Genomic DNA, 27,191 nt, shown 5'->3' with positions numbered 1-27,191 from the left:
ATAAAGAATTAATTTAATTTAAGTACGTGTATATACGTATATATGGTGTCAGATCCTCTTTGACACCCTTTTCTGGTCACCATAAGATCCAGCAGACGGTGTGTTCAATGACAGACAGATTTCCAATACCATCACGCCCCACTTATTGATTAGAAAAATATTTACCATGTGACTACTCTGACAGTAACGTGACGACTGTTGTCAGATTGTGGTGAAGATCCCATATTTATTATACCAGCATACAGACAAATTGTATGTTTAAAGGTCAGTCTAGGTCTAACAAAGCTTATTGAAGTGACAGCTACAGTCCATTGGTTTGCCTACGAGACAACGGTAAAAAGATTAACAACAATTAGCTTTGGAGAGCGTAGCACGGGATCAATGAGCTCACAAACCTCCAGTTATCAGGAAAACAGATTGCTGACTGACCAGATTCCAGTCTGGGAGGAGGAGAGAGTGAAATGAGGCTGGATAATTAGGAAAAGCAGGCTGTATCCCCAAAGGGAAAGAGCAGCGAGCTCCGTGCATGCAGCTATTCACACCATCCCTCCGTCTCTATCTCTTTAAGAGCCGAGAGAAGGAGTGTGTTCAGTGTGTGTGTGTGTGTGTGTGTGTGTGTATGTGGGGGAGGGGTATTGGCTGGGGTGGAACAGTCCTGTAATGAGCAGATTTTAGAGAGAGAGAGAGAGAGAGAGAGAGAGAGAGAGAGAGAGAGAGAGAGAGAGGCCGAAAAAACAGGAGGACAGATGACTTGGTGGAATTGGGATACAACAACAATCCAGGTTATAGGCGATCGCTGAAATGGAGAGGACAAAGGGAAAGGAATAATTTATTTTTTCTTCTTTACATCCTCATCTCCAGGGGAGGCTCATCTCGAGATCACAGCAGAGCAGGGAGGAGGAAGAGGAGATATTCACTCTCCGTTATGTCTGCCGAAGTGTGTGTGCGAGGCTCAGGCTGTGTGTGGTTATGAATGTGTGTCTCTGAGCCTCGTTTCCAGGCCATGCTATAGAGCTTCAACTTCTCAGAATTTTTTTTTAATGGCGTACCAGTGCAGCAGCATCCCTGTCCTGTCTCCCTCTCTGTGAGCCGGTGCGGCAGGGGATGTGTGGATGCTGTAATGTCTGATTGAGCTGAGCTCGGTCGCTGCTGCCGCCACCATCGCCGCCGCTCTGTGGGCCTCTGGGACTGCTGGAAAAGCCTAGGCCTTGCTTGTCTGGAGCGCCCCGCTGCACCGGCTGAGGCGACGGGCCGACGAGCTCCCCAGCTGCGAGGCTGTGTGGAGCAGGAAGGTGGAGGAGGAAGTGGAGGAGGAGGAAGATGAGAAGCACTCTGAGCCTGCATGCCCATGGGAAGCAGCATGCACAGCAGCTGCGTTTGTCACTCCAGACCCATAGCTGAGGCTTAGGCTGCTTCTCCATCGTAAGGCGATGCTCTTTGGGGCAACGTCCTGCTGCTTTCAGAACAAGAAGCTGGTGTTTTACATCCTAAACTAACAGGAGAGGGAGAGTCAAGGCCCGGCACTTCCATGCTACCAGATTCAAACTAGGCCTCCTCCCTCTTTGCTCCTTCTGAGTGAACCAGGCCCTTGTTTTTTATTTTTCTTGACGTTCTAAGGATTTGCCTAAACCTGTTTCATGCATGTCCACTGGAGGCAGGTTTGACTTTGATGACGGGGGGTCGTACTGCGGGGGGTGGGAGCAGGGCAAGGCCCATGGACGAGGGGTCTGCACGGGGCCCCAGGGTCAGGGCGAGTATGCGGGTGCCTGGAGCCACGGCTTCGAGGTCCTGGGCGTGTACACGTGGCCCAGCGGGAACAACTACCAGGGCACCTGGGCGCAGGGTAAGCGGCATGGCATCGGAGTGGAGAGCAAGGGCCGCTGGGATTACAGAGGGGAGTGGACACAGGGGTTCAAAGGTCGCTATGGGCAGCTGGAGAGCACGGCGAGTGGGGCCCGGTACGAGGGGACGTGGAGCAACGGGCTGCAGGATGGATACGGCACGGAAACCTACTCTGATGGAGGTAAGGCTTCCAAAACTCAAAGGAAAGTTCACATGCCCAAAAACACCAGTCTAGAGATCAGATTCAGTCCTGTTTGACCTCTCTGAATAAAACATCTCTACTCATGTTTCACAAAATTATTTTCAGCCTGCAAGTGGAGCAACTTTCTTACTTAGCCTGCTGCTAAAATCCACTGAAACACATCTCCGATGTAGGCTACATAAATAACATGTAGGTCACATCCACATGCATGCATGGATTACTGAGCAGCCTGCCGGGCCAAGGCCCCAGGTTTCAGGGGGGCTATATTATGTTTAGTGAGCTGTAGTATTTACTATAATATCTGTGCAAAATAGTGACCGTGTGGATCTGCTGTGGCAGGAAGCTTTCAACAGGAGTCAGACAGCCTCTCTTCATCTCTAGCATGAACTAAATATTCAGTAGACCTATTATATGAAGTATATAAAGTCCAGCTTCAGTTTCTTCGTCCAAACTAACTAAGAGTTAGACTCCACCTGCAGAATGTAACTGAGAGAGACACAAAATGACCACAAAGAAAACAAATTACTAACAAAGACACGCAAAATGACTACAAGGAGAAGCAAGATGAAAACTAACAACTCTGCCACGTCTCTTTCAGTCTGGGTGTCTAGCTCCAGTGTGGGAGGGTTGGGGGGCCTCCTACAGGGGCCCGTTGCCTCATAATCTGTCCATGTCCACATGAACACTTGAGGAGGACTGTGGTCTCTGGCCGACTGAAAAGCCTTAATAATTATTAGATCATTAGAAGACAGGCTGTGGGAAAAAGGACGTGTGTTTCTAATATTAGAAATTAAATCATGTTGAAAGCTCATCTCTTCTTCAGTTTGTAGATGCACAGATGCATAAAAACACAACTTCACCCCTCTGCATCACACATCTGTCACCATGGTAACTCAGAGACAGCAGGTCAGCGTGTCACTAGAGACCAGCTCGAGGCTCTTCTGCTCTCTGATTGGCTCTCTGCCTCCGTCGGTCTCGTTTGTAAATCTAGGCCGTTTGATAACCGGTGCTGCGCCGGCCCACACCGCCCGCCTCCGAGCGGGACCCGGATGATGGAAGCCAGGTCAATAAGTGATGCAGGTGGAATGAAAACACGGTGTGTGTGTGTGTGTGTGTGTGTGTGTGTGTGTGTGTGTGTGTGTGTGTGTGTGTGTGTGTGCGTGTGCGTGTGTTTCGGAGCTGCATTGAAGATGGAGGTTGTTTATCGGGAGGTGGGGGCTAGCCTAACAGCACGAGCATTGAAGCATACACCCTCATACCTGTTGTTTTATCACGAGACTACAATATAAAATAAAGATGGTGAGGAGAGAAAACATTTTTAAAAAACTGCGTCACGCGACAGCTCTGCTGCTCTCTTCCGCTCACGTGGAAGACCGCCGACAGATGAATGTAGCACGCACGAGCTGACACATTTTCCACAACCCAATAAATGTACAGGATGCTGTTTTACACGCACACACACACACACACACACACACACACACACACAAACTGACAGGCCTGTCAACACAACAAGCCCTTATTATAAATGATAATAAAACCATATCATAGAACACATGCAGCCACGTGCACCTACAGACAAGGTCCGCCGAGCAACACAGTCGGGTTTGCTTTCAGCACCGCGGACAGCTCCTAATCGACACAGACTGATACGGCTTTTTAGTTTGTGGAGCCTTAACAAGCTTTAAAAAAATAAAACCAAATGTGGATAACTAAGACTATAACAAGGCAACAGGAGAAAATACTTGTTTAGCAAAAAATGCGAAGAATTACCTGGAAAAAATAAATAATGTTGAGGCTTGAGGTTGTTCATTAGTAGCTATCTACAGGATTCACTTGTAAACCGTATGTGACAACATACTCAACATATACAGTTTATATATTCATCTTAGCGTACTATTTCTGCAGTTATTCAAAACTAATGAACTTTACTATTTTGTACCAACAGACAGAACATGATTTAATAAAAAGTAACAAGTACGCCTACTGCAGGCTTACTTATGTACAATCTTTTAGATGTCTGTACTTCACTTGATTATTTCCATTTCATGCTACTTTAATCTTATAATCCACTACATTTCAGAGGGAAATATATTCTCTATTACCTTTTGCATTGCATTATGGGAGAATGGTGTCCAACAACAGCACACTCAAAAAACAAGCCTTTTTATTTATTCTGCATACGGACTTTGCTTAATTTAAACAAAACACTACATACTCAAAACGTGCGTAGAATCAATGTGTAGTATGGGGTTGGGACACAGCTACCTGACCCAATTCCTAACTACATACTCTGTGTAGTACTGCATGTAGTATGTTCATACTGAATGGCCCGATTAACACACGAGGGGGGCCAACAACATAAACTGGACGATTACGTAATAATATAATGAATGCATCAATGATTATAATACAATAATACAATAGACAATTTTCCGAAATTGACCCTTCTCCATAATGAGTACTTTTACTATCGATACTTTAAGTATATTTTGATGCTCCTACTTTTCTTTACTTAAGTAACATTTTAAACGCAAGACTTTTACTAGTATTTCAACACTGTAGTAATACTACCTATACTTAAAGCGCAACTTGCAGGTGAGAGACCCTGGTGAATCAATGAGTAGGAAAATTAAGAAAAATATATAAATATATAAAGTGACATCTGGAGTCGTTGTTAGATCCGCAAAACAAAAACAACAACCGGACGTGACGTTACAGGCGGCACCGCTCTCTCCATAGGAAAACAACGGCACAGCCAGCTCGGATCTCTTTTACTGCTGAGGATGTGAAAGCAGCTTTATGCTAAAACAAATATAAAATACTTTAATATAAAGTATGTGCAAAATTATGCACCCTAAAAAACGTTCCATTTTTTAGTTTTCTGTTGATACACAGTGAATAAAGAGAACAGCACGGAACAATGTAAACCACCGTGTCTATCAGGGTTTTACTTTAGCACCATGGACAGCTCCAGTCCCACTACATACTATACAGTATCACACAGTATCAAATATTAAAAGTACTTTGTTTTCAGAGTTAAGAAATCACTTGACTATTCTGAACTTAAAGGAAATAAAGACATGATGTCAACTAAAATGCAAATTCATAAAGTTAACCAATAATATGTTTTTCGAAAGATTAAACACTTAGTTTATGTTTTCTGCTCACTCTTTAGAATATTTGTTACATGTTACTAATCTTTTTCTTCTTCTCAACCACTTTGAGTTGCAACCTACTTGTCTGCAACTTGTGTGAAGAACCGCACGCTATGAAACAAACAACGATGACCCTGTAGTGCCGGTCATTTCTCAGTGCGATAAATACCCAACATTATGTCATTTCCTATCCTAATCACTACATTCAAAGCTGTAATTTCACAATTACAAAGCTGTGAGTCAGTTCCCTCCAACAGAACAGAACAATTGCACTTCAGTAATGTCATTGACATTTAACCACATGTGTAGCATAATTGCAAATCAGCAGAAGATGCTCCTCACAGTAACCTCAGAGTGAAAATATCTATTATTCAGAAACTGTAGAAGTTATGCTTATCACAGTCAATCATTTTGCCTGTTAGATTTGACTCCTTTCTAACTATTTAATATTATATTTATATAATATATATATATATATATATATATATATATATATATATATATATATATACAATTAGATATTTGCTTATTCTGATGTTAAATTAACTTATAGCAAATAATTTCAGGAATATTCAGAAATATGACAAAATAAATGCTTATAGTGACAAGCTAACAGAGAATTATCACCTTTGTATTATAACTCTGCAGTTTCCCTCAAAGGAGAGTTTTAGCGTCTTTTAGTTCAATGTTTTGGTTTTGGTTTTCTGTTTCACTTCGGTCTCAGCGTTCACATCAACCTCATTTGGAGCTGCAGCAGGAAGCAATCTTCAGACAGACACAGTCAGAGTCTAGCTGGTGAACATAGTGGAGCGTCTAGCAGCTAAAGAGACAGATACTTTTCTCAGGAGTTGGTGGAGAACAGAAACAGCGCTCAAAGAGAGTGAATATTGGACTAACATTCATCAGGTGGACAGAAAAGCGACAATAAATGAATGATCAATTGGCTCTGGAACTGCTGGATGTAGAAGGAAGCAACTGTTGGTTATTTTGGCTGTTAATATTAACAGTATTGTTTAATTTTATATTCCGGTCATTTGTGCACGCAGGTTATTAATCAAAGAGCACAAATGACTTATAAAGCTGTTTTCTGGGGTTTTTCTGCATGAAACCTGCCAGGCTCCACAGGAAATGGATACATGAGGCCAAAACCATGTAGTATGTTCAACATACTCAAGTCAAAGTGACATTCTTTAAATCAATATATGACGAGGAGCTCCATCACAGGGCGTTTAGATTTGGTGTGCCTTTAATTCTGACGGATAATTGTCCAAGTAATTGTACTCACATGAAAACTAATTTGTATCTTTGATACTAAAACCTTTTAGTTTTAACGATCCAGTTCAACAAATAATGATCAGGAGGCCAATTTCCTGCTTTAAATGTTTACAGTGTAATGATTTCAAACTTTATGATAATGACACTTGTTCTTTATTTTTGATTGTTTCAGTTTGAGCTGAAGCGATTCGTCAATTACTTAATAACTAAATCTGAAAATGAATTTGCAACTATGATAGTCGATCAATCGTCTAAGTCATTTTTCAAACAAAAACACCTAAACTTTCTGCATGTTAGCTTCTCAAATGTGCGCATCTACTGCTTTCCCTGCTTTATATCGTTATAAACAGAATATGTTTGAGTCTTAGACTGTGACTCACTATTTTCTGACATTTTAGAGACTAAGCGATTCATCGATTCATTGAGAAAATAAGTTAGATGCAGCCCTGGTTTCAGGCCCCTTGCTTGATCTTTAAATTCAGTCGTATCGGGATCTCCTGAGGCTGAGCACAGGTTGCATGAAGGAAGTGTAGACAGCTGTCGAAATAACTTTCATGACTCTCAGCTTTGTCAGCAGGAGCTGCTGCTGTCGAGAGCTCCTGTAAATGACACTGACGTGTTGAACAGGAGGCTGTTGAGTATCCTGCCCAGAAACATGAAACTGTGGATCTACTTCACCTCTGACCCCTCTGGGGTTTGAGGAGAGGGTGAAGGGTGGAGGGGTGATGATGGCCTAGTGGTCTAGTGGTACGCCTTCCGAACAAAACACTAGAAGGTCAGGAGTTGCTCCAGGGAGACTGTCCCTGTACTTAGTTCAATGTAAGTCGCTCTGGATAAGAGCGCCTGCTAAATGACCTGTAATGTAATGTAATGTAATGAGGGTGTAATGTTGACTTCTGCCCACAGCAGACCTGATTTGTTTTTAAGTATCAATTGCAGTTTAATACACGTTTATCTTTCCGTTGGTGTACATTTGTGAGGAGGATGGAGGAGGAGAGAACATGATATGTGGGAACATCTGTGGTATAAACTAAGTGATGGATTTAAATGTTTGTGTGGAAGAAAATGTTTTATATATTGATAATTTTCTGAAGGTTTGAAGACAATTTACAAAGAGGATTTTATAATAACAAGCCGGCTCTTCTGTTTTACAAATATTAAAACTGTCAAATGATCCAGTGGTAGGATGTAAGTGAGAACATTTACTCAAGTGCTGTACTTAAGTACAATTGTACAGGTACTTGTACTTTACTTGAGTCTACTTCTACTCCTCTACATTTATTTAATATTGTTAGTTACTTTACAAATTAAGATTTTTATATACAAAACATATGAGCAGTTTATCAAATATGATGTTTTGTTATAAATTAAACTACTCAACAGTTTATATGCACATTAGTACAGTTTGTATTAGTCGATTGACAGAAAATTAATTATATATAAAATAACTATTTTGAACATTGAAATTATTTTTCACGTAAAACATTTAATGGGTCCAGCTTCCCAAATGTGAATTTGGCTGCTTTTCCTTTTAATAATGTTAATAATTGTAATGTATGAGATATGTTGAGGTTTGGACTGTTGGGATTACAAACCAAACATTGTGAAGGTGTAATTGTGACGGCATTTCTCACTATTTTGCTATATGAATGCATAAGTAATACTAATCTAATGATATATAATAGTATAACAGAGGGCATTTTTCTGCTTTAAATACTACAAGTACATGTGTACATTTCCCTATTTATACTTTTACTTCAATTTAGGACTTTCACTTGTAAAAGAATATTTTTACAGTGTGGGTTTAGTACTTTTACTTAAGAAAAGTATCTATACTTCGTCCTTCACTAACACATCACACAGTAATCCTCTCTTCCTGTTGTAGTATGTTGGTTTGTCTCTCTAATCTGCCTAATCTTAAACAGCTCAGGCACAAAGCCATCCGATTCACCAGATAAACACTAGCGCTTGGCCAGTTTTTAGAAAGTGCATATGTACTTTCCTGCAGTCTAGGAAATGCCAAATAACTGGTGTTATTCTGAGTTTATTTGGTACATTTTTGCAGCTTTAATGTTGTGCCAACATGTCTCAGTTTGGCAGTGAAATATTTCAAAGATTTTATTCCTGGTGTAGAGTAGCAACCACATAAACCAAAGTGTTGGTTCAAATTAAAATTCTGAACTTATTATAGCACAAGATGAAAAGTCAGAGGATCGCCACATTTATTCCAATTAATTCTGGGGGACATGTCTGAGCCAAATTCCATAGCAATTCATCCTACACTTGTTGAGATATTTCACTCAAAACTCAGGAGATCACCACAGTTAATAAGATTCCTCCTCTGGGCACTGTGAACGCATTTCATAGCAATCCATCAAATGTTCAAAGGAAAGTCTGTACGAGTTTGGTGCCAATCCATTTGGTGCATTTTGAGATATTTTACTTGTCTGATATAACACAGAATTGTCAACTCGTTACGCTCCGTTTTCATCTCAAGTCTAAAATTGCCTCCACTCTAACTGATTTCCGTGGGGGGGGCAAATCACTTGATACCAACATATCCGCCATGTGACAATGATGTGTGAACATGGCAACATACTGATCTTGCCGGGGTTTTCTGGGTCCAGACCTTTGAATCCGCCCACTCCATCGAGATGACTGGAAACAGCTGTCAACAGTGTTGGTCCTGCGAGAAACCTGTTTCATGTCATGATGCCAGACGAATCAGTCAACTCGATGGAGTGGGCAGATGCAACGGTCTGGAGTAAAACCTTTGACCTGCTGTTGGTGCTGGAGAAAGGTTTGGGGTACAAACTCAGGATTCATCTTCTGGGAACCATGAATGTCCGCACAAAATGACATGGCAATGCATCCAATAGTTGTTGATACATTTCAGTTTGTATCAACGTGGAGGACATAACTCTGACTGTCACTGTGTCTCTGTTTGTCTCTCAGGAACCTATCAAGGCCAGTGGCTGGCTGGGATGCGTCATGGCTATGGCGTGCGGCAGAGTGTACCGTACGGCATGGCGGCGGTCATCCTCTTTCCTCTGCGAACATCCATAAACTCCCTCCGCTCCGAGCACAGCCACGGCACTCCGGCTGTGCTGGAGGACGGCACGGCCACCACGCTCACAGATGGGGTGGTGGCTGGGCTGGCTGGGAGCCCTGTGGGCCGAGGTGGGTTTGCTCTGATGGCTCCGAGTGAAGCTGAGCGCCAGAGGAAGAGGAAAGGCCGTTTCCGGCAGTCCATCCTAAGCGGACTTAAGCTGCGACGTTCCGAGTCTAAAAGCTCGCTGGCAAGTCAGCTCAGCAAGCAGAGCTCCTTCTGCAGCGAGGCCGGCATGAGCACCGTCAGCTCTGCTGCATCTGACATCCACTCTAATGCCAGTGAAAGTGAACAGGGCGCACCTGTGGACGCCACTGTCACTGAAATGTATGCTGGCGAGTGGCGGAGCGATCAGAGGGCCGGCTGGGGAGTGAGCCGGCGCTCGGACGGCCTGCATTATGAGGGTGAATGGGTGGCGAACAAGAGGCACGGGTATGGATGCACCACCTTCCCTGATGGCACCAAAGAGGAAGGGAAGTACAAGCAGAATGCGTTGGTGAGCGGAAAACGCAAGAACCTGATCCCACTGAGGGCCAGTAAGATCAGAGAAAAGGTGGACCGGGCTGTGGAGGCTGCAGAGAAGGCTGCAGACATCTCCAAGCAGAAAGCAGAGATCGCCATGTCAAGGTAACATGTTTACTTTTTGGCAGTGGTGGAAGAAGTATTCTGATCTAATATCACACGGTGAAAATACACCAGCAAAAGTATTTAAGTACTATCGGCAAAATGTACTTAAAAGGACAGTAAACCCCAAAATCATCATAGAGTAGAGATGTCTGCAATATAATGGAACTAGATGCACTCGGCTTGTGGTGCCAAAAAATGCATTAAAAAAACTGAACAGCAATGTCTCTTTCCAGAAGTCATGACCCGGTTACTCCAAATAATTTACAGACCTTGTTGTGAGCAGTTTCATGTAGGAACTATTTAACTTCTACTGTAACTGTAAGACAGCACAGAAGGAAGCGTGCATCTACTCCTGGAATAGAGGCTCGGTGATACGGTTGGCGGGTGTAGTTCAGTAGACAGAAAATAGTTCCTACATGAAAACTGCTCACAACAAGGTCTGCGGATTATCTTGAGTAACCAGGGTCATGATTTCTGGAAAGAGACATTGCTGTTCAGTTTTTCAAATATATTTAGTTTTTTGTTACAATGTAAATTGTATTTTTAATAATATATTTGTGTGTATTTCATGTCAAATCTTAATCTTAAAACAAAACAACACCTTTTTTTCTTAATTGTAGTGGAGTAAAAAGTACAATATTTGCCTCTAATATGTAGTGGAGTAGAAGTTTAAAGTAAAATGTAAAAGGTAAGGTACAAGTACCTCAAATTTGTACTTAAGTGCAGTATTTGATTAACATATATTTTACATTCCACCGCTGGTTTTCAGCAACACATATAGGAGATGGGCACTAAATATGGAACATCTAATAATATTCCTGGATGTGATTTTATAAAGCAGCTGCCGTTTTAAAGTAGAGAGAAGATTTGGCTTAAATGAGGCCAAAAAAAGCAGAACATCATAAAGTGGATAATGACCATTATAGCTTCAGCCTGTTTGACTGCAGTGTTTCCACCTGTGTGTTCAGGATGAGCCACGCTCGTGGGAAGGCGGAGGCAGCTGAAGGAGTGGCGCAGAAGGCCACGGAGGAGTGTCGACTGGCCCGTATCGCTGCCAAAGAGCTCTCTCCCTCGTTTCACATCTATGGGAACGGTGAGTGGACGACAAACACAGAAGTGTGTCCAATTTTGAGTCCAATTTCAGCTTTCAAACAAGGTGCTCTGTTCAGAAGCTGAAACAGAGCACCTTTCATAAACAAGCACTAAAGTAATAATAATAATAAAAAACGATGAATATGGTGGATTTGAACCTCCAAAGTTTAAATTTGAAGCTGCATTAACTGATTTTCTTTTACTAATATAAAAAGATTTATCAGTGAAGTTTAAATGTTTCCACCATTATAGTTGTTAAGCAAGTTTATTTACAGTTAAGCAAAAATAAATGTGAAAATTAAAAACTTAAAAGAAATGATATAGTATGGCTCTTTCTTTTACAAAGGTTTTTGTTTCATATTATTACAATACTGTTTGTGTAGCTCACATTTAGAAACATGATTGTCCAAAATATACAGTATTCTTTTTTATTTTCCTTCTCTTCTTTCAGTTTAAGTTTTATTGCCAAATTTCGGCCCACTTTTATGTTGCTTCATTTTCCCCCAGAGACCAGGGCTGTAACAATTAGTCATAAGTCGTGACTAAATAAAAATGGCAGGAAATTATGAAAATGATGGAATTGCACAGATTCTTTTTATTTCAAATCTACATTAAAAAGCATTTATAAGTATACCTGTATTTATTAACAAATATATCAAATATGTGGATTTACAGTAGGCTCAGTGTTTACATACGTATTTTGATCTCATAATAAACTACAGAGGATTAAAGCCTTTCAGAATTCAACTAAACCAAGTGTATTCACTTAGTTAATCCTCTCTAAGCCAACAGCGACTGCCAGCACCAGGTCCAGTTTGTATGCAGCTTTTCTCTCCTTTTGTTACCCTGCATGCTAATAACACTGACACACACAAATACACACACACACACACGCACACACACACACACACACACACACACACACACACACACACACACACACACACACACACACACACACTGTAGGTCTGATGGACTCGGGGTGGATTGGTGCCAAGTAACTTCACTGGTGTTATTCTCCAACTGTTTTCGCAGGGCTCGAATGTCAGAGGCCCAAGCACCAGGACGCCAAGGACAAAGACCATGAGGTGATCTCCACGGGAACAGACAGTCCGGAGCTGTGCACGCCAGACACCACACCGCCTGTAATAACACCTGATCTCAGCCCCGTGCTGAGTGTGCCCACCTCGCCCCCCCACAGCCCGCCCAAGCACGGCCATCGCCCCAGAAATGCTTGCTTCATGCGCCAGAGCGCCGTGGACGATCAGGGTGGGGCCGAGATCCAGGTGCTGGTGGAGGGGCGGGGCATGGATCTGGTGAGGGGGGGGGCTAACAATTGGACTGATGACATGTATCCGGACCGTGGAGGCAGCAGCCGCTCGACCACCCCGTCCCTTCTGGAGGAGCAGGAGGGCCAAATTAACGGCCATGAGCAAGCCCCTTTGTCCAACCACAAACCACGGGAGAAATCCAATCACAAGTCCCGGGAGCACGCCTCCTCCTACAGAGCGTGGGAGCACTCCTCGTCCAACCAAAAGCCCTCCAAGCAAGCCTCTTCCAATCACAAGTCGAGGGAGTACTCATCATCCAATCACAAAACATGGGATCATTCTTCCACCAATCACAAGGCCTGCGAGCATGCCTCTTCCAACTACAAGCCGCAGGTGCACATTTTATCCAATCACAAGGCCTTGGAACATAACATGTCCAATCACAAGACTTCTGAGCATGCTTCTTCCAATCACAAGTCCCACGATTATATCTCCTCTAATCACAATGCAAAGGACCACGTCTCTTCTAGTTACAACCCTCGAGAGCATGTCTACTCCAACCACCATCCAAAGCAGCACAACCCCTCCAACCACAAACTTAACGAGCATGCTGTAATCGACCAAAGGCTAGACGGCCTCACCGGGGCCTGGACTGCTGAAAGCACCCTTAGGTGGAGCCCTGCCCACTCGCGCCTCACAGAGCAGGACGAGGAGAGGATGAATGACTATACGGTTGATATGAGGCTTCAGTGTCCGGACTCGCAGACATCTCGGGGGCTGGAGTCTCCGGCCGCCAAAAACAACAGGCTGCGATCACGAGGCCTTCGGCCGGTCAGAGAGGGATCCATGGACTCTGTACAGATGCTGGACAACCTGAATGTGGGGGCAGAGCTGGAGGAGTGGCCGCTGCACAGGGACCTCACCCTCTCCCCTCCCCTTAAGTCTCAGCCCATCACTCTGGAGCAGGAAGGAGAGCATCTCACCCTCAAATCAAACTCAGTGAGTCATTACAGCATGTCTGTTTAGTACAGATCCACATCTTCCACAATCCCTTTAATTGCTGAGGATTAATCATAACGAATGAATCATCAATAATCAACAAAAGGAATAACTTCACATTTTTGGAAATACGCTTATTTGCTTTCAAGCCGAGAGTTAGATACTTCCACAACTTAACGTCTTTACATTTCTGTTTTTGTGCAGATAAACAAGTGAGAAAGAACATGTTAATCAGTGAGCTTTAGAGGCATTGGCAGCCAGGCTAGCAGTTCCCCCTTCTTTCAGTCATAATGCTAAGCTAAGCTAATCGCCGGCTGACTCTAGCTTCATACTTCAAGTACAGATGGGAGATGAGTGTCAATCTTTTTATCAAATTTCGGCATGCAAGCAAATTATTATATTTTCAAAATAAATAATAACTTTTTCTTTGAGACATTTACATTATATCACATTGATAAAAAAATGTTGAGTAAGGCAAGAGGCAATACTAATACTTAATAACATCCAGGCAAACTAAAATATTCATGCCGCAAAGCATCAAGCGATATCTATGTAAGTCAAATTTGGACAAAGGTTTTCCCTCCTTATTCCTTCTGTAGGTTTTGAAAACACAAAAAAAGCTGTTTCCTAGAATAGACAACAGAGTAGTGCTTATTCAAATGTAGTATATGTGAAGGTTAAGGCCACAATGTGCAGGATTTGAGTTGATTCATGACTCTGACCGGCTTCCTTTCCATGAGCTAAGGCTCATTATCCGAGACTTTGTTGAGTTAGAATTGATTAAAAGAAAGGTTAGAAATGGGGATCATCGATAAGGAAAAATTGTCCCGCAGAATGTGTCAGAGAGAAGACAAATTAAAAATGAATAATAATAATAAATAATAATAAAAAGCAGATGAAAACATCATAAAATGTGTACCTACAGAAATCATGTTGTGCACTATTCCTGTCCGTGCACTGCTTTTGCATCTCAACCTGCACGAGTGGGCGTCACATTTTGATTGACAGCTGCAGTGGTGAAGTAAAAGTAGTAATACCACAGTGTAGAAATACTATTATACTACTAAGTATTAATAGCAATATGTACTCAAATGTTCTAAGTAAAAAACGTAAGCATACAGCGTTTTAATGTTGCAGCTGGTAAAGTGGAGCACATCTGAACTGCTTTATATTCTGTTGGATAATTTCATCTACAAAATATCCCATTTAATTAATTAATTAAATTAAAGTAACTAAGATTTTCAGATAAATGTAGTGGAGTAAAACATAGAATATTTATCTCTGAGATGTAGTAGAGTTTAGGTTTAAAGTAGCATACAATGTAAATACTCTTAAAGTACTAATTACTAAAAGTAGCTCAAAATTGTACTTATTGTACAGTGCTTGAGTAAGTGTACTTTCCACCACTGGACATCTGTAAGCAAAGTTGAGGTGCTGTCAACACAGAAAGGATTGAATGAATATACAGCAAGTATTAAGGAATTGTTACAGGGTTCCTACAGTTTAAAGGTTCAGTGTGTAATTCCGAGCCACCTGCTCCAAAGACATACGTTGAAGTATTTCACCTCTAAACTGGGTCCATACAATCTCTAATGTTTATATTTTAGTTGTACTAGTTTGGCGAATTTATTGTATTCTAATTTATTCTTTATGTTGTGTATTACATTTACTCCTGTGTAATGCCAGCCAGTCAGTCAGTTAGTGGGCAAGAAAACCAAAACTGCTGAAACTCTGAGAGCCGGTCAGAAAACTCTGCTGTCTTCTAATCTTCACGTGGAGCTGATCATCTGTGTTTACTGAGCACTGATGTTAAGCGGGGTTGTAGTCCGTGAAACGTTACGTTAGTTTGTTTATTGGACTAAATCCAAAGTGGCAGAAACTAGAAAACGACCGCATATTCGTCTCATCTTCCCGGTGGTGGCGCAGCCAGGAGAGCAGCCCGCAGGGGAGGAGAGAGGTCGACAGAGCCGGCACTCGGCTGCTGCCTCCGTCAGACGGAGCAACAGTCAGCAGCCCGAGAGACTTGAGCTCAGCCAGAACCAGCACCAGCACCAGCCCTGCAGTCACAGCGGGCTGCTGGACCTGTGTAACTGCAGCAACAGGGAGTCTGCAGTTCCCCGGTGCTGTGGCTGAACTCCAGCTAACTGCTAACTGAAGCTACAGCGTTTCTCTGGGCTGCTGACAGCTACACGCTCGGAGAAACTGCCTCCTGGCAGCTGTGAAGACGAGGAGAGGTGGTGCGGGGGGGGTTTCTCGTTTCTGCCACTTTGGATTTAGTTCAATAAACTATAAAACAGACAGAACATGGCTGTAATATCTACAAGAGAGTCAGGCAGCTGTACTTCTTCTCCCTCTGTACTGAGGCAGACTGGAGCTACAGTGACTCACTATCACCTCTAGAGGAACAAGTGGTATTACAGACGGGACGGAGCGCAGCTAGCTGTTAGCATGCTAACTTCAGTAGATATCTGAACACAACACAGAGACGTCTTTGACACAACGTCAACACTGTTACCTCTTCACACTCTGTTGATGATGTTAGTTCATTGTTTTAATGTTTTAAGTTTAAATTCTGGCACATCTTACACATTGAACCTTTAAGGCAAGTTAGATTTAAGACTTTTAAAGGCTTTTTTACCTCCACTCAAAATGAAATTCAAGACCAAGTTTAAGCACAATTTTTCCAATTTCTGGACCGGCGTGACATTTATGTGAGGGGCATTTGGTAAGTTATTTTTAAAAACGGGAAGTTACCAATTATTTTGAGATTTTACAATGCAATATCAGAAAAAATTCAGAAAATCCTGTCTTTGCATTTTTAAGACTTTTGAAAGATCGATTTAAGACATTTTTATACCAATTAAGGCCTTATTTTTAGATTCATAAATTAAATGTCTTATAAGACTTTTTAAGGATCCGCGGGAACCCTGCTACAACCAATGACCAGCTTGATCACTTTTTAACTTCCATTTCTTGTAATATTTGAATTAATAGCAACTGTAGAGTATTTTTCCTATTTTTCCAGACTTCAAATGAGTCTGACTGTTTTCTTTCAGAATGTGTGCATTACCTAATCTAATTTCTTCTTCTCTCCTCTCTTGTCTCTTAGGGCTCCAGCTCTATTCTGGTGGTTATGGTCATTTTACTCAATATTGGAGTAGCCATTCTTTTCATTCACTTCTTTATTTAAGCGTATACAGGTATGATCTACTAAGACTTATTGATAACTACAGTATATTATATTATTACTTACTGAGATGGACATTCTGCCTATTCGACTGGAGCCCGCAGCCCGAGTGACGGACACAACAGAGCCTTTCTATTGTTGCTACTGGTCTTTTCACCTCTGTTGAAGCCTGTTTCAGTTTCTCTGAAAGCACCGTTCCTTTTCAAATGCTTATTTTGAGCTTGCAACCATAGAAGAGAAAGTAAGAAAGTAAGGAAAAAAGAGTGCAGCTTTAAACTAGCGTGGTGTATCGGGACCCACGTGCATGGGTGTCCATCAGCTACTGTTAAATGGACTGGAGATGGCACAGGCAGTTTTGCCCATTTTTCCATCACTCTAGACAAGAATATAGCAACTCTCGTTTCCTGGTTATCATGAGAAACATGCTAACCAAGAGCATGACACACACTCCATCCTATCCCCACAAACAAGAACCCCTTTTGCCTTTCAACCCTTTCCCCTGCTGGCCCCCATCCACCAGTCTCTAACCCCTGTTCGCACTATGCGCTACATACAGAACTATGCTGCAAGAGTAGATCCATTTTAAAGGGCTCCGTCATTCTTCTTTTCTTTTTTCCACTACAAACTGCACACACAACCATTGCATGAGGCTGTGTGGGGTTTTAAAAGTGCATTTTCTATCCCTTTAACATCACTGTTCTGTCCTCATTCATACGCACTTCATCCTGGTTATCACGTGTGTCAGCAGAGATTTGGAAAATCAGCCGCCAACGCCGCCAACGCCACCTCGCGTCCAATCAAAATCACAGAATCTGACCGAATCAGATTCATCAGCGACCAACACACTCCAAGACCTATGAGTCTAAACCTCGAGGAACTTCCTGAATTTATTGTTAAGTGAAACACATTCGCACGCAAAAAAAAACCCACATACACATTTAACTGCTGACATACTGAGGAGGGTTCAGCCTTGACCCTTTGTACAGCCTTGAGACTGTTATGTTATAACCACTAATTCTACTATATATGTGTATGTGTCATTATTATTCAAGTTTGTTACTTTTTTGCAGTTTGCAAGATAGAGAGAATGCTGAGTGCCTCGTATTTATTCATTTTCTGTCTCAAATTTCTTTTTCCTTTTTTACTCGACCCGAGATAATTAAACACCCAGGCTAAGAGGAGACATATTACCTTCGACATTAAGAAAAGGTGACCCCCCCCCCCCCCCCCCCCTTCCCACCCAACACACACTCACACACATACACACAAAACTTCCCTCTCACCCTGAAATGGCATGCACTGTTTTGTCTCTCTCCCAGTTCCCTTTTGGACCAGTCAAAAAGGGGAAAATGGGGTTTCTACGGTGTCATTTCCAGACACTTTTTGGGCCGGATGAGATTTTTTTCAGCATGTTTGTTCAGCCTGCTCAATCTGGTGTCGGTTTGTGAGTTTCTCCCTCTCGTCTCTTTTAATCCAGCAACACAAGGCTACATGAGACATGGAGAGCAGTGTAAAAAAAACGCTAGCTTTTAAACTCTCAGTGGATTACCGAAACGTCCCGAGTTTATGAATGATATAAAAAGAAACTCTCTGCTACTGTATGTTTTATACTTCGCACCCAGTGGCATCATCATGTTGTGACATCATTGCATGCCCGAGCATGCTCTTTCTTACTCTTTGGTTTATGAGATTGTTTCGAAGTTAATGTGGAGAAAATAATGAAATGTTTGAAATGAACGAGTTTGGTGTGGTTTATTACTGCTGTCTCGACTATTCAATCAAATGATTCATTTTCATGAAGCTGGTGAAGATCATTACACATGAATAACCAGGACAGACTTATGGCTATATTTGTTTTTTAATATAATTTTTTATTCAATTTTATGAAGTACTTTTCTGTATAAACCAAATAGTTAACAGCTAATAGCAAAGAAAGTTATTCAAGGTTATTACACATGATATTATACTGTTTGATGACAAACACACTAACAAATATATTTTATTTTATTTCATTTTATAACCTGTTTACCATTGTCACCTAAACACGACTGAAAAAGCAAATAGTTGCAGTATCTAGTTGGTAATAAAAGCTGCACACCTTTAATCATAATTTTGATCTTAAAGGAATAGTTCCACATTTTGGAAACTACACTTATTCACTTTCTTGCCTTCTGTCTGGTCAGAGCCCGGCGAGCTGTTTCCCCCTGTTTCCAGTCTTTATGCTAAGCTAAGCTAACTGCCTGCTGGCTGTAGCTTCATATTTAACAGACAGACATGAAAGTGGTATCAATTTTCTCATCAGTGGTGGATATATTCAGATCTTTTACTTAAGTAAAACTAATACCACGCTGTAAAAATACCCTGTTACAAATAAAATCCTACATTGAAAATTATATGTAAGTATAATCAGGAAAATGTATTCAAAGTATTAAAAGTAGAAAAATGCCCCCTGTGTTATACTATTAGATATTATACTATTAAATGATTATTAATAATGCATTATTTAAAAGCAGGATTTTACTGCTGCAGTTGGTTGAGGTGGAGCTCATTTCGAACTATTAACTAAGGATTGTTTTCATCATGGACTAATCTGCTGATTAATTTCTCCATTTATCAATTGATAGTTTGGTTTGTAAAAATTCTGAAAATAGTGAGCATGCTCTTCATATGTTGTGTGCAAACATCTTAATTTGCAAAGTAATTAGTAACTAACGCTGTTGGATAAATGTAATGAAGTAAACATATTTACAATATCTTCCTCTGAAATGTAGTGGATTAAAGGTAATAAGCGGCATGAAAACAAAGTACTAAAGTAAAGTACAAGTACCTCAAATTTGTACTCAAGCACTTACAGTTACATTCCACCACTGCTTGTCATCTAACCCTCTGCAATAATGCAAATAAGTGTTTTTCCCAACATGTCAAACTATTCCTTTAAACACTGTTAGTCAAGATATTGAGAAACAGAAGGTATATCAAAATACTTTACTTGAAAGTTTCTAAGTTATGAATGAAAGGTCAAAAGGTTGAAGTGTTTCTGTCTTTCCAGCACTTCCGCTTTCGCAAAGGTTAACACTGGGTAAGTATATTTAATAAAGTATCTAAGACAGCTAGTTTTCTGCAGTAAAGGAACAATATATTGTTGACATCTTAATGGTTAGGTGAACGTTAATCATTTGGGCTTTTACCAACGCTCTAGTTTTTCTTTTACAAGTATCATCTTCGGTCAAAATATGTCAAAATGCTGCAAAGCATTGTGGGAAGGGCTGGGACGAGTGGACTGTGTCCAGATGAGGTGAGATAAATCAAGCTGACACAGGTCTGTCCTCATTGTACTGTTCACATTAATACTCATATATTCAACAGCTGTACTTTGTCCACACTGACATAAGTTAGTGAAGGCAGCACGGTCAGCTCAACCAGACCACTGAGCTTAACAACAGAGATAATGTTTACAATGCTGTAGCCAGTCATAACCTAACTTACCAATACTACTGTTTATTGAATTTGGAAACATCTTATAGTATAAAATCCACAGAGACTTCTTCAATTCATCAAGTCAGAATTACTCTGCTTTATACCTTTAACCTGTAGCTATAACCAGGGAATTTAATTTGAGCACGGTAACATATGAAATCTCTGATGAAACAAGCATTACTTAGTCATAGCAATTTTAATTAATTTAAAGTGTATTAACAAAAGTTTTTTTGGTGTTCTTTTTAATCTTGCTACTATTTTAAAATGCCATCTATTGGCAAAAGTATGTGGACACCCAAATATTACATCCGTACGATAATATTTAACATACTACTTAATATTATCAGCTAAATGTTGAAATGAAAAGTAAAATGACCTATTATGAAAAATATACTCACCCACCATGAGTGATATAATTTTGTATTATAATATTATATTATTATCACTAGTACTAGTACTTCCACATATTAATGTGTAAGTACAATTTAAAGAAATGTTAAGTATTTTGTTTAATGTACAGATAAACAAGCAAATATATTATATTTTCTCATAATACGTTTTTTATAATCTGAATCTGCAAAGTAAGTGTTAATTTAAACTGTGAAATTAATTAAAAAGTAAATGGAAAAAGTATTCCCCTACTGAAAAATAGGGGAATAAAAGAATAAACTCAAGTACCTCAAAACTGTATGTTAAATATCTATTTACATTAAACTGAAGTGAAACGTTCCCCCTTTTGTTTGCAAATTAGGTTGAAACCTCAGGTCATTCAGACAGACTGCTGCACTTTAATTATAATGTTTACCTTTTACCACAAACTGGGAAGACATCCACAGCAAAAACAAACAACAGAATATACTTTCAAAGGACAATAGCTGTTGTAACTCCAAAAATAGGAGGATTGTGAGTGCTTTTATTTTTAACGCAAGTAGCCTTAAAGTATATCAAATATTTAAAATGATTTATTACAAGTAAACATAATGTTTTTAAATGTTATCAGCCTGAAAGTACTTAAAGTTGGAAAAGTAGAAAGAAATACACATTATGGCCTGTGAATGACATTATTTTATGTTATAATATCAAATTATCATCACTGATTCAATCATGTGTACGTAAGAGCAATCTTAATGGTGTAGCAGATGCAAGCATTTTATATACTGTTGAGTCGTATAATGTACTGAAAAACTATTATTTTCGTGTTTATTTTGTCATTATAGGTTTATATCATTACAATGAAGAGTTCACCTTCCACACCAAAAACAGAATAGATTTTAATAGCAATATAGCTCCGGAAATATGAGGTTTGTAAGTACTTTTTTTTTGCACTGGGATGATGCATTCAAGATATAATAATAGAATAATAAAAGGCTTTGTTGATTTTTTATGGGAATGGCTTTTATAATGTTGCAGTTATATCTGTCAATTGTTGAATATTTCCCTGTGTGTTTGCATTAGAACCACTTCAACTTTGGCAGCGATTTTAATTCTTCTTTTTTATACAGTGTTTGCAAGAAGATTCTTTACTTGAGTAAATGTATATCACATGTTTAAAGAACTTGCACCGACTACAACATTAAAATTCAGTGTACATATGAACATGATAATAATCTAATATTAAAATGTGTAATGTAGTATACATTACACATTTTAATATTAGATTATTATTATAAGTTCTTTATATATTTATAACTGTTGGGTAGTTACTGTACTGAAAAATAATTATTTGTTGTTAATTTTCTCATTAGAGGTTAATATAAGTTAATGAAGGGTTCAACTTTTACTTCAAGGTGTGTGAGAAATACAACAGGAACAGAATAGGAGAGGAATAGCTCTAGTAGTTCCTAAAATATGATGTTTGTGAAGGCTTTTTTGGGTTGAGATTGTGCATTCAAGATATAATAAGACTAAACATCTCATTTGTGCTGATTCTTTTATGGTAATGGTATATCTGTAAATCAGTGGAAATGAGAGTTGAAGTTGCAACTATCCAGTGTTTACATCGCTTGAAGGAGAGAAACACTCCCCCCTACAGTCATATTGAAGGAATATATTTGCTAATATCTTTTCGGCTCGTATTGTGTTTGTTTGAATGCCCTTCAAACTAACTCAGAAAGCAGTTTATCGCCACCTTGGGCAGTTTTGGGGGCTCCGATGTGTACCTCCAGCATGGAGCGGCTGTAACAGCAGCAGCTCACTGCGTGGCGGTTTCCGGTGTCCGTCCGTCTGCAGGAGGATGGCGTCCGGCTTCAACCGCATCCCCTCCACCGCCGGTCCTCCGAGTCCTAAATATACCGAAGGTTGTCGACCTCAGGTTGAAGACGGCAGTGAAAACCATCGATAAGCGGGTCCAGTAAGTTATTGTGATTTTTCTAAATTGCAAATGTTAGTTTTTGCAGATGTGCGAGGCTCCGCTGGAGGAGGTGAATTTTCCCCCGCAGCTCCGGGGAGGCCTAGTCTGATTTGGGGTCCGTTTACAGCGAAACCTCGTATCGACCGGTTATTGTGGCCTTTCAGAAAGCGGCAAGCGAAGCGACGGTAGCTCACAAGTTGCGTCGCTTTGGTTGCTTTGACCTTGTTGTACTTGTAGTTACTATGTGATGTTTAAAGCGCCACAAACCCAAAGGTGAATATGTATTAATGTGTGAAAAGGCGGATAATAATCTCGGAGGAAGTCCAGCTAGCTGGAGTTAGCTGTTAGCTGTTAGCCTCGCTGTCGAAGCTGACAGGCTAATGTCTGGTAGCTACATCCAGGAACAGAAACGATACCATGAAATAAACCTGTAGTAAAATATAATTGATCTCCAAATAAATAATATCGATATTATAAAGACATTCGCATAGCGTTGCAAACGTTGAAACTAACATTTTAGCTGAGAAATGGAACTATTACGTGCCTCATTTGCGTTTCAGGAAATAGACCAAGCCCAATTCTGGTTTAACGTTCGCGTTATTCTCTATTATGTTTGCGGGTTTCCCTCTAAGGAAAGTGTGTCGACTCTGTACATGTCACCATGGTATCTGGCTAATTGATTATATGTGCATATTACTTTTAGATTTGTTTACTGAATAACCGAATAATAAGTTGTAGGCCTCTCAAGCTAGCATAGGTGGTTTGTTTCCGTTTTATTCTTATAACAATCAAGACTTGATTTACACGAGTCACACACATTATTCTGACACTGGATACAGGACCTTCCCTGGCTCAAATGTAAACACAAGTTATAAATGAGTGTTTCCTTGTCTTACATTGCTATTTTTAATGAATCATGTTAGTGGTAACCGGCAGCTCATAAGCTCTGCACTGAACATTGTATTTACTCATTGCAATTATATTTTATGAATTTAACTAAGTCATTTTTTTGTGTATGTTTTTGTTTTCTCACTTTAGGTTTTCTCACCTATCTCATAGGAAGTGTGTGAACACAGATATAGCACTGAGCTACTCTGTGTGCTGGTTACCATTTCTTAAACCACATTCACCCTCTTCAGTTAAGCACTGAAACCCCCTTCATCTGCTGAGAGGTGAATCCTATATGCAAGTGGAAGGATGACGGAGGCGTGGCAGCAGCAGCAGCAGCAACATGCAGTGGCTCCACCTTCGGTTGTGCACACGCTCCCCCAGGGAACTGACAACCCTATGGGCTGCACTGTGTATGGAGTCGTCCTGCAGCCAGATGCTTCCTTGCAGCAGCTCTCTGTTCAAACCCAGCAGCCCTCCTTACAGGTAGGGGGCGAGAGAGGGCACAAGTGTGGAGCCTGTGGCCATGACATCTCTCATCTGGCCAATCCTCATGAGCACCAATGCATGGTGAACCAAGACCGATCCTTCCAGTGTACCCAGTGTATGAAGATCTTCAGCCAGGCGACAGACCTGCTGGAACATCAGTGTGTGCAGGTGGAGCAGAAGCCTTTTGTGTGTGGTGTGTGTAAGATGGGCTTCTCTCTGCTCACCTCGCTCGCCCAGCATCACAACTCGCACGGCAATGGAAACAACCCAATGAAGTGCTCCATCTGTGAGAAAACATACCGGCCGGGTTCTGGAAACGTCACCCCAACCTCGTCAGCTGCCAACCCCCAGCAGCCCTCCACTGGTGAGACGTCCAGTGGCGGTGCAGCGATCAGTGCCTCGTCTCCTCCTTCGTTTGAGGCCTCTGCACCAGACCGACCATACAAGTGCTCAGTGTGCCATAAGTCTTTCCGGCATTTGTCTGAGCTGACCCGCCACGAAAGAGTGCACACTGGTGAAAAGCCATACAAATGTGACACTTGTGATAAAAGCTTCAGCCAGTCTTCACATCTGGCGCACCACCAGCGTACACACAGCTCCGAGCGACCATATAAATGTGCCGTGTGTGAGAAGAGCTTTAAGCACCGATCTCACCTTGTGCGGCACATGTACGCTCATTCAGGCGAGCACCTCTTCAAGTGCAATCTGTGTGAGATGCACTTTAAGGAGTCTTCTGAGCTCCTGCACCATCAGTGCCAGCCGGAAGGGGAGAGACCTTTCCGCTGCGGTTCTTGTGGAAAGAGCTTCAAGCGCCCGTCTGACCTGCGACAGCATGAACGTACGCACTCAGAGGAGCGACCTTTCCAGTGCGAAGAGTGCCAGATGAGCTTCAAACAGCAGTACGCTCTCGTACGACACCGTCGCACTCACAAAAATCCCGCGGATCGCCCTTTCAAATGTAATCTCTGTGATAAGGGGTTCCTTCAGCCATCCCACCTGCTTTACCACCAGCAGGTTCACGGTATGGAAAGTCTGTTTAAGTGTGCATCCTGCCAGAAGTCTTTCAGCCAATCAGGAGAACTGCTGAGACACAAATGTGGTGGTGAGGTGGAGAAGCCCTACAAGTGCGACGTGTGCGGCAAAGGTTACAAAAAGAATTCGACGCTACAGCGCCACCAAAACTCTCACTGCACAGAGAAGCCGCTGAAATGCTCCCTGTGTGACAAGCGCTTTGTGTCGTCCTCCGAGTTTGTTCAGCATCGCTGCGACCCGACCCGCGAGAAGCCTCTAAAATGTCCCGACTGTGAAAAGCGCTTCAGGTACTCGTCCGAGCTGCAACGTCACCGCCGAGTTCACACCGGGGAGAAGCCTTTCAAGTGCGCCAGCTGCGACAAGAGCTTCAAGCAGCGTGAACACCTGGCCAAGCACCAGAGCGTGCACTCGCGGGAGACACAGTTTAAGTGCGTGTGGTGCGGAGAGCGTTTTGTTGACCTCACAGCTCTGCAGGAGCACACAGTCCAGCACACTGCTGAGGGGGAGAGTTTCCCTGAAGCTCAATGCATCCCATGAACTGAACTGCTTTTCAGTCCTGGGCAGCAAACATGACATTCACCCTCAAAGCAACTTGTGCCAGCCTCCGCTCCCCCATTTGTAGTTAATAACATGCACCCATTAATTGTGTTTAATGATTTTTTGCATCATGACTGAATTCATCCTCATCCATCGTTGAGTAAATGGCAAAACACCCTTAATCAACCGAGGCAATTAGGATCCCTCGTCTTATTTTGGAACACATGGAAAGAAATGGAATGAAAAAGGGCGTAATAATGTGGGAAGATCTTGGTTTTGTTTAGTGCTGAGTGTGGGACCTTATTCTGTGGTTGCATGTGATCGTCTGTTTTGTAACTGTTGATTCTGTTGTTAAGAAAGATGGAAAGAACTTCCAGACAGTTGTCAGATGTGTTTGTGTGTGTGCTCACGTGTAAGCTCCTTTGAAATCCATGTGCCTTTTTTTTTACCCGTCACTTCATTTTGTGTTTTTGTTAACATCATGTCCAGTTTAGCCGATAAACCCTCCCATTCGTATACAGCGGCTGGCTTGTGCAGCAGTATCTTTTCACATACTAGATTTTAGGTAGTATCATCTGTTTGTGCATGAATATTTATCACACTTTAATATCACTGTTGTATTATAGTTTTGGTTAATTTAGGAAAAACATCCTAAGAAGAAAAAAAGTGGATTCGTGAAAATGTATAGCCCGTGTCCTATGAAATCTGTGTTGTTGCATCTTTGTATTAAAACAAATGACATTTAGGTAACTAACCCATACCTTTCATGTCATACAAACACTTGACATGTGCAATAGAACATGCACAATGTAATATTTATGACTACTGATTCATGGCATAGGCTACTCTGTTATATTATAGATTGCGTGTATAAGCTTATGTAAACATTGAAAACTGTATAGTGCTTATGTTACCTGCTTTTGTATTCACTATGAATGAGCTTGCAGTATTCTGCAAGTGCTTTTAGTGTCAGTTCCAGATGGATTATCACAAGGTTTAACCCGACAAGACTTTAAAGCATTTTATTGCTCTCTTGCCACAAACTAGTTGCATTAGTTACTGTGCGATAGATCTTAACAAAAGTAATATTATTTTTTATGTTTTTGAAGAATTGGCCTTGTATAATCCTCATGGGATCCTAGCCTCGTCCGGGTCCAGACCGGATGTTCAGATTAATCCAAGTAACCTCAAAGTTACGATTCATGTGTTGGTTTATGTCGGGCATAAAGTAAAACATTTGTGTACTTTAGTTTACTGTGTGGATTCCTATATTCACAAGCATTGCAGTATATTTAAAAGAAGGTTTTTGGAGTTTAAAAATCATGGGGAAAGGGAATTACAGCGGGGTGGGATGGGACTGTGTGGTTGTGCCATGGTTGAAGTCCTGGTGAGTCTGCTTCAAAACCTCCTGTTGGAGGTGAACGAGTGTAAAGCAGCGTTGGATTTACACATGGATATCAATATAGACCTCTGTTCATACTGTATACAGACAATTAAAATAAACCACCCTTATGAAAATAAAGGTGTACATTGTTTTCATCACAGCTCAGTCTACAACATGTATTTTGTCAATTCAAATCAGAGCTGCCTGTTTTCATTATTAATCATGAATAATTTTAAATGTTTAGAAACTTATTTTGTCTATCTTTTGTCAGA

The 27,191-nt window shown here is 41.2% G+C and overlaps 2 protein-coding genes across 3 annotated transcripts; both read left to right on the top strand.

Annotated features, from left to right (window-relative positions):
- The first annotated feature begins 685 nt into the window (after positions 1 to 685).
- jph3a (junctophilin 3a) lies at positions 686 to 18,329 on the top strand. The gene is made up of 5 exons (XM_029460117.1): positions 686 to 2,023; positions 9,433 to 10,213; positions 11,182 to 11,306; positions 12,341 to 13,575; positions 16,685 to 18,329. Exons 1-5 carry the CDS (start codon positions 1,642 to 1,644, stop codon positions 16,763 to 16,765), a joined length of 2,604 nt encoding a protein of 867 aa, XP_029315977.1. The 5' UTR covers positions 686 to 1,641; the 3' UTR covers positions 16,766 to 18,329.
- A 3,984-nt stretch (positions 18,330 to 22,313) lies between these two features.
- Positions 22,314 to 26,281, top strand: znf319a (zinc finger protein 319a). 2 transcript variants are annotated; one of them, XM_029460126.1, is made up of 2 exons: positions 22,314 to 22,589; positions 23,628 to 26,281. In XM_029460126.1, the coding sequence occupies exon 2, from the start codon at positions 23,787 to 23,789 to the stop codon at positions 25,533 to 25,535; it is 1,749 nt and encodes a 582-aa protein (XP_029315986.1). In that variant the 5' UTR covers positions 22,314 to 22,589; positions 23,628 to 23,786; the 3' UTR covers positions 25,536 to 26,281. The 2 variants fall into 2 exon arrangements, with proteins under 2 accessions (XP_029315986.1, XP_029315995.1); XM_029460135.1 differs by lacking the exon at positions 22,314 to 22,589 and adding an exon at positions 22,724 to 22,862.
- Positions 26,282 to 27,191: the final 910 nt, after the last annotated feature.

The sequence above is a fragment of the Cottoperca gobio genome, chromosome 3, assembly GCF_900634415.1.
Source record: "Cottoperca gobio chromosome 3, fCotGob3.1, whole genome shotgun sequence".
Classification (NCBI taxonomy): domain Eukaryota; kingdom Metazoa; phylum Chordata; class Actinopteri; order Perciformes; family Bovichtidae; genus Cottoperca; species Cottoperca gobio.
The sequence above is the reverse complement of the archived record's forward strand: the minus strand, read 5'-3'. Positions and strand labels throughout refer to the sequence as shown.